Source organism: Oncorhynchus nerka, linkage group LG9a (genome assembly GCF_034236695.1).
Source record: "Oncorhynchus nerka isolate Pitt River linkage group LG9a, Oner_Uvic_2.0, whole genome shotgun sequence".
Classification (NCBI taxonomy): domain Eukaryota; kingdom Metazoa; phylum Chordata; class Actinopteri; order Salmoniformes; family Salmonidae; genus Oncorhynchus; species Oncorhynchus nerka.
The window spans coordinates 5,645,483-5,657,667 of NC_088404.1; the positions used below are offsets into that span (position 1 = coordinate 5,645,483).

General features: G+C 49.8%; 1 protein-coding gene across 1 annotated transcript in view; it reads right to left on the reverse strand.

Annotated features, from left to right (window-relative positions):
* Nucleotides 1-12,185, reverse strand: part of LOC115127315 (unconventional myosin-Va-like) — a 56,986-nt gene that overhangs the window by 2,121 nt on the left and 42,680 nt on the right. Inside the window, exons 34-37 of the mRNA XM_065022247.1 lie at nt 11,852-11,941; nt 8,671-8,821; nt 7,771-7,955; nt 5,852-5,949 (exon numbers count right to left, since the gene is read on the reverse strand). Of these exons, the coding sequence (XP_064878319.1) occupies nt 5,852-5,949; nt 7,771-7,955; nt 8,671-8,821; nt 11,852-11,941 (524 nt within the window). The remainder of the gene's footprint in view (nt 1-5,851; nt 5,950-7,770; nt 7,956-8,670; nt 8,822-11,851; nt 11,942-12,185) is intronic.

A 12,185-nucleotide genomic window follows, 5' to 3' on the forward strand; every position in this document is an offset into this window, starting at 1 on the left:
CTCCACAGTCTGGCAGCCCCCCACCCCCACCCAGTTAGCTCCACAGTCTGGCAGCCCCCCACCCCCACCCAGTTAGCTCCACAGTCTGGCAGCCCCCCACCCCCACCCAGTTAGCTCCAGTCTGGCAGCCCCCCCCAGTTAGCTCCACAGTCTGACAGCCCCCTCCACCCAGTTAGCTCCAGTCTGACAGCCCCCCACCCAGTTAGCTCCAGTCTGACAGCCCCCCACCCAGTTAGCTCCACAGTCTGACAGCCCCCCACCCAGTTAGCTCCAGTCTGACAGCCCCCCACCCAGTTAGCTCCACAGTCTCCACAGTCCCCCCCCCCCACCCAGTTAGCTCCACAGTCTGACAGCCCCCCACCCAGTTAGCTCCACAGTCTGGCAGCCCCCCACCCAGTTAGCTCCACAGTCTGGCAGCCCCCCACCCAGTTAGCTCCACAGTCTGACAGCCCCCCACCCCCACCCAGTTAGCTCCACAGTCTGACAGCCCCCCACCCAGTTAGCTCCACAGTCTGACAACCCCTCCACCCCACACAGTTAGCTCCACAGAGAAACCAATCAATCCCAATGTACGGTATTTATAAAAGGGCTTTTTACAGTTATCAAAAACCACAGTACAGAGGATAGACAGATTCATGTTTTCAAAACACATCTTGAAAGATTAGTGGAATCTGTGTGGGTAGCTGGACAGGTAGGATGACTGACAGTGAAGGTGAACAGGTGGTCACGTGTCAGGTGACAGAGGAATGTATGAGACTGAGGCAGGAATTCCTTTAACCATAAAGTGGTATATTTACTGGGTAGTCTGTGGTGGATTCATGGACGCACAGAACTTCTGGGTGAGATGGAGTTAAGGAAGAGAAAGCAGCGAGATCAGGCGATGGCAATTTCCTCCTTTTATGGAGTTGAGATCTGTCGGACATTTCCACCTGACCTAATTAAAGCGCCCCTGGCCCAGCTGAGTAAATGGCAATGAATTAAAGGAGTATTCCACCAACTCCATGGGCCTTTTCTACAGCCACCCCGGAAATTTGTTAAATTCCACACTCCTCAAAAAAGGCTCATTGCTCCCCGTCCTCTGTCATCTCAGGGAGAGGAATCAGTCGGGCAACTGGCCGGATATATGTCCGGTTCTTCACCTGGATCTCCACTGATCTAACACGACCATCGATCCCAGGCATGGTCTTAGTTATACGGCCCACCGGCCAGGAGGCTCGAGGCAGCTGAGGGTCCACCATCATTACTACTTGGCCAGTTTCCAGGCTGGCCATTTCTCTCCGCCATTTCCCTCTGTGCTGTAGACTTGGTAGGTAATCCCGAATGAATCGGGTCCAAAAATGGTCAGCTAAGATTTGGCTGTGTCGCCACCGGCGTCTGCCTACGAGGTTGGTATCAGCATACATGGCTTGAGGAAGTGACGCATCTCGGCGTCCCATCAAGAGCATATTCGGTGTAACCGGATCGGGTCAGCGATGTCTGCAGAGAGATATCCCAAGGGTTTAGAGTTCAGAATCCCTTCCACCTCTATCAGGACAGTCCTCAAGACAGTTTCAGTGACAGTTTGGTCCCCCAGGACGACTCGTAAGGCAGTTTTTTCAGATTTGATCTCTCGCTCCCATGTTCCTCCAAAATGAGGAGCGCCTGGAGGGTTAAATTTGAATGAGATTTGTTGGTCCATCAGCTGATCCTGGAGGCTGGGTTCCATGGCTTGGAAGGCTTCCTCCAACCTGGCTTCTCCTGCCTTGAAGTTCGTACCTCTGTCAGCCAGGATCTCGTAGGGTTTCCCCCGTCGGGAGATAAACCGCCGTAGGGCCATGAGGAAGGCTTCCGTATCCAAACTCTCCAGTAGGTCCAGGTGGACACATCTGGTTGTCAAACACTTGAATAGAATGCCCCAGCACTTTTCCACACGACGACCTAACTTGATCATCAAGGGGGCCAAAGCAATCTACTCCTGTTGACCAGAAGGGTGGTTTAAGGAAGCGCAAGCGAGAAGGGGGTAAATCTGCCATTTTGGGCACCGTAGCTCCGGCCCGCCATCTCTGACATTCTACGCAGGCGTATTGGTGCTTACGAATGGCTCCTCGTCCTCCAATTATCCAGTACTTCTGCCTCATCTCCCCATAGACCCTCTCTGGCCCTGGGTGGAGAAGCCGCTCATCATAACTCTTGATGAGGAGCCTGGTAAGAGGGTGTCTGGAGTCAAGGATAATTGGGTGGATAGCATCTGGGTCCAAAACCTCTGCTTGGCGCAGCCTCCTCCGACTCTGATCACTCCAAGGATTGGATCATATTCTGGGGCAAGAGAGAGAAGACGGCTGCCCTTAGCCACTTCCCTACCGGCTTTCAGAGCTTTCAACTCCTCAGGGAAGCTAACTGCTTGTGCTTGCTGGAGGAGTAGTGTCTCTGCCGCGAGGGATGTAGGTATAGAAGCCACCCCATCTGAGGTCTGGTTTGTGGCTGTGATCAGATCCGGCAGTGTGTGGGATTGTGTTAGGTCAGGGAGAGCCGTTGTTGGTTCCGTAGAAATGCTGTAGCATTGGGCGGACTTCCTTAACTCATGAGCTTCAGTTGGTTGCGGAGGGGCCGCACGCCTGGGGGCTGTCGGCCACTCTTTCTCTGGTTGGGACAAGAATAGTGGTCCCAAGCTCCAGCGATGGGGTTTAGCCAATTCCTTAAGGGTTTTACCTCTAGTAATGTCATCAGCAGGATTGTTTATGCTATCAACATACCTCCAGTCCTGGATTTCTGTTAGTTCTTGGATTTCCGCAATGCGAGTTCCGACAAACAGCTTATACCTGCAGGACTCCGACTTGAGCCAGGTCAATACAGTGGTCGAATCACTCCAGTAGATGACCCGTTGGATTGGCAAGGTGAGCTCGGCTCGCAAGGTAGAGGCCAACTGGGCTCCGGAAAGGGCAGCACTGAGTTCCAGCCTAGGCATTGACAACTGCTTCTTGGGTGCGACCCTGGACCTGGCCATGACAAAGGAGACATGGGTGTGGCCTGCCTTATCCTCCACTCTAAGATAGGAAACCGCCCCATAGGCTCGCTCCCGAGCGTCACAGAACACATGCAGTTCCAGGCATGATCCCAGTTGGTCAGCACAGGATGGTACATAACATCTTGGCATTTGGACATCAGAGAGCTCCGTTAACTCAGTTTCCCAACAGATCCATCGTTCCACTAGGTCAGCCGGGTGGATTGGTTCATCCCAGTCCCTCTTGGTCTGCCACAGGTCCTGGACTAAGACTTTGGCCCGTGTTGTGTATGGCAGGATATACCCAAGGGGATCGTATTGACTGGCCAGGGTCCGATAGATGGTGCGCAGAGTGGGGGTTTCGGTACTCGGGGATGAGCGGTGCTTATACCCCAGGGTATCCGGTATGCAGCTCCACCTCAGTCCTAGAGTGGGCTCTTCTGGGTTAGCCCCAGACTGCGTTAGCCATAGTTCACTGCTACTGGACCTAGCTTGTGGCGGGAGGTGCTGGATAACCTCCGCTCTGTTACTAGCCCACTGTCGGACCTCAAATCCCCCTTTGGACAGGAGATTCCGCACTTTATCAAGGAGTGATTTCGCTTCAGCCGTGGATGGGGTGCTCTGTAAGCAGTTATCCACATAGAATGCATTTTCCACTGAATCCAATACTTCTGGGTCACTGTCTGGATGCTCCCGTGCGTGTCTCTGCAGAGCGTATATGGCACAGCAAGGACTGCAGGTGGTGCCAAATGGGAGTACCTGCCATTCATAGATTGTGGGCTCTGCATCTCGTTCCATATCTCGCCATATGAACCGGAGCAGTGTGGTGTCGGAAGGCAGTAAACGAATCTGATGAAACATGGCTTTGATGTCTCCACTGATGGCTGTAGAGTGCTGCCGGAACCGGAGAAGGACACCGAGCAAGGAAGGACCTAAGGTTGGTCCGGGGAGTAGACAGTCATTCAGGCTTTGACCAGCTGCTTGGAATGAACAGTTGAAGACAAGTCTATACTTCCCACCATGTTGCTGGATAACATGGTGAGGGAGATACCAGGATTCACCGAGTGCGTTTCCCTCTTCATGAGCTGTCACTTCAGTGACGTAGCCTGCCTTCACAAGGTTACGAATCTCTCGGTTATGAACTTCTGCAAGCTCAGGATTCTTCACCAGGCGTCGCTCCGTTCCACGCAGTAGTGGGAGTACAGCCCGTGTCGTGGTTGCCAGAGGAGGATGGTTGGGCACCCGTAGCAGTGGGGTTGCATACCTGCGAACGCCATCCATTTCAGTGGTGGTGGTGCTCTTCTCCAGGAGGTCTAATGCATAGGAGTCATTTTTCGAGCGAGTGACCTCCTGTAGCTTCCGGTTGGAGAAGGTGTCCATCTTCCAGAGCATCTCAACATTCCGAAGGAGGTCAGTGGCTGCATCGGGATCGCTTCTGGTGAAGAGGACTTGCTGTGACTGTACAGCTTGGGTGGAGAGAAGTAGATGGGATGGACCTTGCACAGCCCAACCCAAGGATGTATGGACAGCAATGGGTCCTCCTTCTGGTCCAGCTCGTATAGGCTCAGTCGGGGTGACGAGATGTGGGTGGTCTGACCCAATCAGGATAAGTGGTGCTACTCTGGCCAGGTTAGGAAGAGGCAATCCTCGTAGATGAGGATATTGTTTCTGTAGAACACTTACCGGGCAGGAGTGCTCTGCGAGATTCAAGCCATCTGCCGTGAAGGCATTGGTGATGTTATAGGCCACGTCCCTGTTTCCTGAAGGTGAAATGCTAAAGGTTACAGCAGAGCCTTTCATTTGGATAACATCATGTCGCACCGTTCTGAGATTAAGGGTCTCGGGGGTCCCTTCCAGGTTAAGCTGACGGGTGGCCGCTGTGAGAATGATTGTTCTTTCTGACCCATCATCTAGAACGGCGAATGTATCAATGCTTCTCCCTTCACTTTGCAGAGTGACCTTGACCACCTTCAACATGACCCTTGGAGACCGGTTCTGCTGGTCGAGATACAGCTCCTTTGCAGCTCCTACCATGAGCATACTCTGCTCCTTCTCTTCTTCCTTCCAGTGGAGACAATTCTTCCCTCTCCGCCTCCATTTCCTTTTCACCTGTCTTTGGTTCAGTCATCATCCGGCTCGAAGGACCATTGAAAGATTAGTGGAATCTGTGTGGGTAGCTGGACAGGTAGGATGACTGACAGTGAAGGTGAACAGGTGGTCACGTGTCAGGTGACAGAGGAATGTATGAGACTGAGGCAGGAATTCCTTTAACCATAAAGTGGTATATTTACTGGGTAGTCTGTGGTGGATTCATGGACGCACAGAACTTCTGGGTGAGATGGAGTTAAGGAAGAGAAAGCAGCGAGATCAGGCGATGGCAATTTCCTCCTTTTATGGAGTTGAGATCTGTCGGACATTTCCACCTGACCTAATTAAAGCGCCCCTGGCCCAGCTGAGTAAATGGCAATGAATTAAAGGAGTATTCCACCAACTCCATGGGCCTTTTCTACACATCTGTCTCAATCATATCAGAACAAACAGTCAGTCCTCTAACAAGTAAATCTTATTTTTAATTTTTAAACAGTGTACAATGAGTATTTTCCCAGGTATCATTCTTGGGGTCTATTTTAATTTTTTTTATTTTACTAAGCAAGTCAGTTAAGAACAAATTCTTATTTTCAATGACGGCCTAGGAACAGTGGGTTAACTGCCTGTTCAGGGGCAGAACGACAGATTTGTACCTTGTCAGCTCGGGGATTCGAACTTGCAACCTTTCGGTTACTAGTTCAACACTCTAACCACTGGGCTAACTATACCCTTTTAGCTTCTATAGAAATATTTCTGGGTGAAAACATGTAAAAAGGACTGTACCTGATCTGCAGTCCTTTACTCCAGGAGCACATGTCCTTCCTCAGCAGCAGGTTGTTGAGAGTGACAGAACAGATGATGTAGAACTGCTGCCTCACCCCCTGGGAGATAACATATAACATATCTACTAGAACTGCTGCCTCACCCGATGGGAGATAACAGATAACATATCTACTAGAACTGCTGCCTCACCCCCTGGGAGATAACATATCAACTAGAACTGCTGCCTCCCCCCCTGGGAGATAACATATCAACTAGAACTGCTGCCTCACCCCCTGGGAGATAACATATCAACTAGAACTGTTGCCTCCCCCCCTGGGAGATAACATATCAACTAGAACTGCTGCCTCCCCCCCTGGGAGATAACATATCAACTAGAACTGCTGCCTCACCCCCTGGGAGATAACATATCAACTAGAACTGCTGCCTCACCCCCCGGGAGATAACATATAGCATACAGCATATCAACTAGAACTGATGCCTCCTCCCCTGGGAGATAACATATCAACTAGAACTGCTGCCTCCCCTGGAAGATAACATATAGCATACAGCATATCAACTAGAACTGCTGCCTCCCCCTGGGAGATAACATATCAACTAGAACTGCTGCCTCACCCCCTGGGAGATAACATATAGCATACAGCATATCAACTAGAACTGCTGCCTCACCCCTGGGAGATAACATATCAACTAGAACTGCTGCCTCCCCCCCTGGGAGATAACATATCAACTAGAACTGCTGCCTCGCCCCCTGGGAGATAACATATAGCATACCAACTAGAACTGCTGCCTCCCCCTGGGAGATAACATATCAACTAGAACTGCTGCCTCCCCCCCTGGGAGATAACATATCAACTAGAACTGCTGCCTCGCCCCCTGGGAGATAACATATAGCATACAGCATATCAACTAGAACTGCTGCCTCACCCCCTGGGAGATAACATATCAAATAGAACTGCTGCCTCACCCACTGGGAGATAACATATCAATTAGAACTGCTGCCTCACCCCCTGGGAGATAACATATAGCATACAGCATATCAACTAGAACTGCTGCCTCCCCCTGGGAGATAACATATCAACTAGAACTGCTGCCTCACCCCCTGGGAGATAACATATCAACTAGAACTGCTGCCTCACCCCCTGGGAGATAACATATAGCATACAGCATATCAACTAGAACTGCTGCCTCACCCCCTGGGAGATAACATATCAACTAGAACTGCTGCCTCCCCCCCTGGAAGATAACATATCAACTAGAACTGCTGCTTCACCCCCTGGGAGATAACATATCAACTAGAACTGCTGCCTCCCCCCCTGGGAGATAACATATCAACTAGAACTGCTGCCCCCCCCTGGGAGATAACATATCAACTAGAACTCCGGCCTCCCCTGGGAGATAACATATAGCATATCAACTAGAACTGCTGCCTCACCCCCTGGGAGATAACATATCAACTAGAACTCCGGCCTCCCCCTGGGAGATAACATATAGCATACAGCATATCAACTAGAACTGCTGCCTCCCCCCTGGGAGATAACATATCAACTAGAACTGCTGCCTCACCCCCTGGGAGATAACATATCAACTAGAACTGCTGCCTCCCCCCCTGGCAGATAACATATCTACTAGAACTGCTGCCTCCCCCCCTGGGAGATAACATATAGCATACAGCATATCAACTAGAACTGCTGCCTCCCCCCCTGGGAGATAACATATCAACTAGAACTGCTGCCTCCCCCCCTGGGAGATAACATATCAACTAGAACTGCTGCCTCCCCCCTGGGAGATAACATATCAACTAGAACTTCTGCCTCCCCCCTGGGAGATAACATATAAACTAGAAAGAACAGAGGTTCAACAATCCATGCCTATGGAACACCACATCTAGATTTGTCTCAAGAGTTTACTCCTCAACACACCTGTTTGATGAGCTCGGGGTCGACGTCATGCTGAATCAGGGTAGCGTGGAAGAGACTGAGTTGCTGTAGGATGCTGTCCACCGTGTAAACAGCCTCTCCGGGGCAACTGGACGTCCTCTTCCGTAGGCCCGTGGGTTTAGACCCTAGAACTCCCTGGAAGTTCTCATGCTCCAGCATACCCGGAACTGGGATATTGTTGGACAATAAAATGTCACTTGTTGGTTAAGTTGTTTGGTTGTCGTTTCTCATTTGGACTGTGTGAGTAGTGCTACTCTTCCCTGCATGGTTATTTCAGAAGTGTCACTACTGTACTTGTTTATCCTTAACCCTCACTAGCATTGCTCATTCTCACTAGCATTGCTCATTCTCACTAGCATTGCTCACCCTCACTAGCATTGCTCATTCCCACTAGCATTGCTCATTCTCACTAGCATTCCTCACCCTCACTAGCATTGCTCATTCCCACTAGCATTGCTCATTCCCACTAGCATTGCTCATTCTCACTAGCATTCCTCACCCTCACTAGCATTGCTCATTCTCACTAGCATTGCTCATTCCCACTAGCATTGCTCATTCTCACTAGCATTGCTCATTCTCACTAGCATTGCTCATTCTCACTAGCATTGCTCATTCTCACTAGCATTGCTCACCCTCACTAGCATTGCTCATTCTCACTAGCATTGCTCATTCTCACTAGTATTGCTCACCCTCACTAGCATTGCTCATTCTCACTAGCATTGCTCACCCTCACTAGCATTGCTCATTTGAAGGTTTTACTTGCATATTATCATGATCATCATACTCCGATCATATTATGTGTTTAATAATTTGCTTTACTTTAGTTGAATAGACTGAATGTAAGTGGCTCTGCATAAGAGCGTCAGCTAAATGTCTCCTCACCTATCATGGGCTGCAGGGCCTCCTCCATGCATCTGACCAGCTGCTGGTAGTTCTGAATGGCCAGATCGCTGAGGACCTGACGGTACTCCGACAGGTCAAAGTTACACAAGCAGTGCTCATTCTGACGCGGGGTGTTGTTCTTTATAAACGCCTACAGGAGATGGTTAGAAACAGGAGGTCAAACCGCAGCTACAGACAAGGTCGTAAAACAGTCAACACAAGGGGTTTGTGTGTCCCATCCTAATCTCAGAACCTAGCACTACTCTCTCGTGTGTGTGTGTGTGTGTGTGTCCCATCCTAATCTCAGAACCTAGCACTACTCTCTCTCTGTGTGTGTGTGTCCCATCCTAATCTCAGAACCTAGCACTACTCTCTCTCTGTGTGTGTGTGTGTGTGTGTGTGTGTGTGTGTGTGTGTGTCCCATCCTAATCTCAGAACCTAGCACTACTCTCTCTGTGTGTGTGTGTGTGTGTCCCATCCTAATCTCAGAACCTAGCACTACTCTCTCTCTGTGTGTGTGTGTGTGTGTCCCATCCTAATCTCAGAACCTAGCACTACTCTCTCTGTGTGTGTGTGTGTGTCCCATCCTAATCTCAGAACCTAGCACTACTCTCTCTCTGTGTGTGTGTGTGTGTGTGTCCCATCCTAATCTCAGAACCTAGCACTACTCTCTCTGTGTGTGTGTGTGTGTGTCCCATCCTAATCTCAGAACCTAGCACTACTCTCTCTGTGTGTGTGTGTGTGTGTGTGTGTGTCCCATCCTAATCTCAGAACCTAGCACTACTCTCTCTGTGTGTGTGTGTGTGTCCCATCCTAATCTCAGAACCTAGCACTACTCTCTCTCTGTGTGTGTGTGTGTGTGTGTGTGTGTCCCATCCTAATCTCAGAACCTAGCACTACTCTCTCTCTGTGTGTGTGTGTGTGTGTGTGTGTGTGTGTGTGTGTGTGTGTGTGTGTGTGTGTGTGTGTCCCATCCTAATCTCAGAACCTAGCACTACTCTCTCTGTGTGTGTGTGTGTGTGTGTGTGTGTGTGTCCCATCCTAATCTCAGAACCTAGCACTACTCTCTCTCTGTGTGTGTGTGTGTGTGTCCCATCCTAATCTCAGAACCTAGCACTACTCTCTCTCTGTGTGTGTGTGTGTGTGTCCCATCCTAATCTCAGAACCTAGCACTACTCTCTCTCTGTGTGTGTGTGTGTGTGTGTGTGTGTCCCATCCTAATCTCAGAACCTAGCACTACTCTCTCTCTGTGTGTGTGTGTGTGTGTGTGTGTGTGTGTCCCATCCTAATCTCAGAACCTAGCACTACTCTCTCTCTGTGTGTGTGTGTGTGTGTGTGTGTCCCATCCTAATCTCAGAACCTAGCACTACTCTCTCTCTGTGTGTGTGTGTGTCCCATCCTAATCTCAGAACCTAGCACTACTCTCTCTCTGTGTGTGTGTCCCATCCTAATCTCAGAACCTAGCACTACTCTCTCTCTGTGTGTGTGTGTGTGTGTGTCCCATCCTAATCTCAGAACCTAGCACTACTCTCTCTCTGTGTGTGTGTGTGTGTCCCATCCTAATCTCAGAACCTAGCACTACTCTCTCTGTGTGTGTGTGTGTGTGTGTCCCATCCTAATCTCAGAACCTAGCACTACTCTCTCTCTGTGTGTGTGTGTGTGTGTCCCATCCTAATCTCAGAACCTAGCACTACTCTCTCTCTGTGTGTGTGTGTGTGTGTGTCCCATCCTAATCTCAGAACCTAGCACTACTCTCTCTCTGTGTGTGTGTGTGTCCCATCCTAATCTCAGAACCTAGCACTACTCTCTCTCTGTGTGTGTGTGTGTGTGTGTGTCCCATCCTAATCTCAGAACCTAGCACTACTCTCTCTGTGTGTGTGTGTCCCATCCTAATCTCAGAACCTAGCACTACTCTCTCTCTGTGTGTGTGTGTCCCATCCTAATCTCAGAACCTAGCACTACTCTCTCTCTGTGTGTGTGTGTGTGTGTGTCCCATCCTAATCTCAGAACCTAGCACTACTCTCTCTCTGTGTGTGTGTGTGTCCCATCCTAATCTCAGAACCTAGCACTACTCTCTCTCTGTGTGTGTGTGTGTGTGTGTGTGTGTCCCATCCTAATCTCAGAACCTAGCACTACTCTCTCTCTGTGTGTGTGTGTGTCCCATCCTAATCTCAGAACCTAGCACTACTCTCTCTCTCTGTGTGTGTGTGTCCCATCCTAATCTCAGAACCTAGCACTACTCTCTCTCTGTGTGTGTGTGTGTGTGTCCCATCCTAATCTCAGAACCTAGCACTACTCTCTCTCTGTGTGTGTGTGTCCCATCCTAATCTCAGAACCTAGCACTACTCTCTCTCTGTGTGTGTGTGTGTGTGTGTGTGTCCCATCCTAATCTCAGAACCTAGCACTACTCTCTCTCTGTGTGTGTGTGTGTGTGTGTGTCCCATCCTAATCTCAGAACCTAGCACTACTCTCTCTCTGTGTGTGTGTGTCCCATCCTAATCTCAGAACCTAGCACTACTCTCTCTGTGTGTGTGTGTGTGTGTGTGTCCCATCCTAATCTCAGAACCTAGCACTACTCTCTCTCTGTGTGTGTGTGTGTGTGTGTGTGTGTGTGTGTGTGTGTGTGTGTGTGTGTGTGTGTGTGTGTGTGTAGAAGATGGGCATCTGTGAAATTCATTCCACAACTTGAAGTGTCTCCATTTTGTGCTACGGAGTAGTTAGGACGCATCAGGAGGTAGAGGGTGTGGGGTTGGAGTCAACTCAGGAGGAAGCTGTACTTGCTAAGCAAACGGTGTGTGCTTGGTAACTGTGTTGCTAAGCAAACGGTGTGTGCTTGGTAACTGTGTTGCCAAGCAAACGGTGTGTGCTTGGTAACTGTGTTGCTAAGCAAACTGTGTGTGCTTGGTAACTGTGTTGCTAAGCTAACGGTGTGTGCTTGGTAACTGTGTTGCTAAGCAAACAGTGTGTGCTTGGTAACTGTGTTGCTAAGCAAACAGTGTGTGCTTGGTAACTGTGTTGCTAAGCAAACAGTGTGTGTTTGGTACCTGTGTTGCTAAGCAAACGGTGTGTGCTTGGTAACTGTGTTGCTAAGCAAACGGTGTGTGCTTGGTAACTGTGGATTAAGCAGTTAAAAAAATCAGTCGAGCGATAACTGTCATGAGATGATTCCTCTCCAGCCTACCTCCTCTCCACTGTACTGCTTCAGGCAGTGTAGGAACCGGCAGGTGTTGGCCAGCCAGAAAGACACAGTCTCAAAGTCATCTCCTCGCCTCTGGTGGGGGGGGGAAAACAACAACAACAAAAAGCAGGATGCAACAGTAACTCTTGGGGCGGGACTTTACAATGGGTCAACTGAACTTGCCTTGGCATCCTCAGTATGTGATGTCATGTTCAGGCTCACATTTAATGAGAAGTTTTCTTGTCACATAGACTGGACAGGTGCAGTGTAATGTGTTGTTTTACAGGGTCAGTCATAGCAGTACAGTGCCCCTGTAGCAAATTAGGGTTAAGTGCTT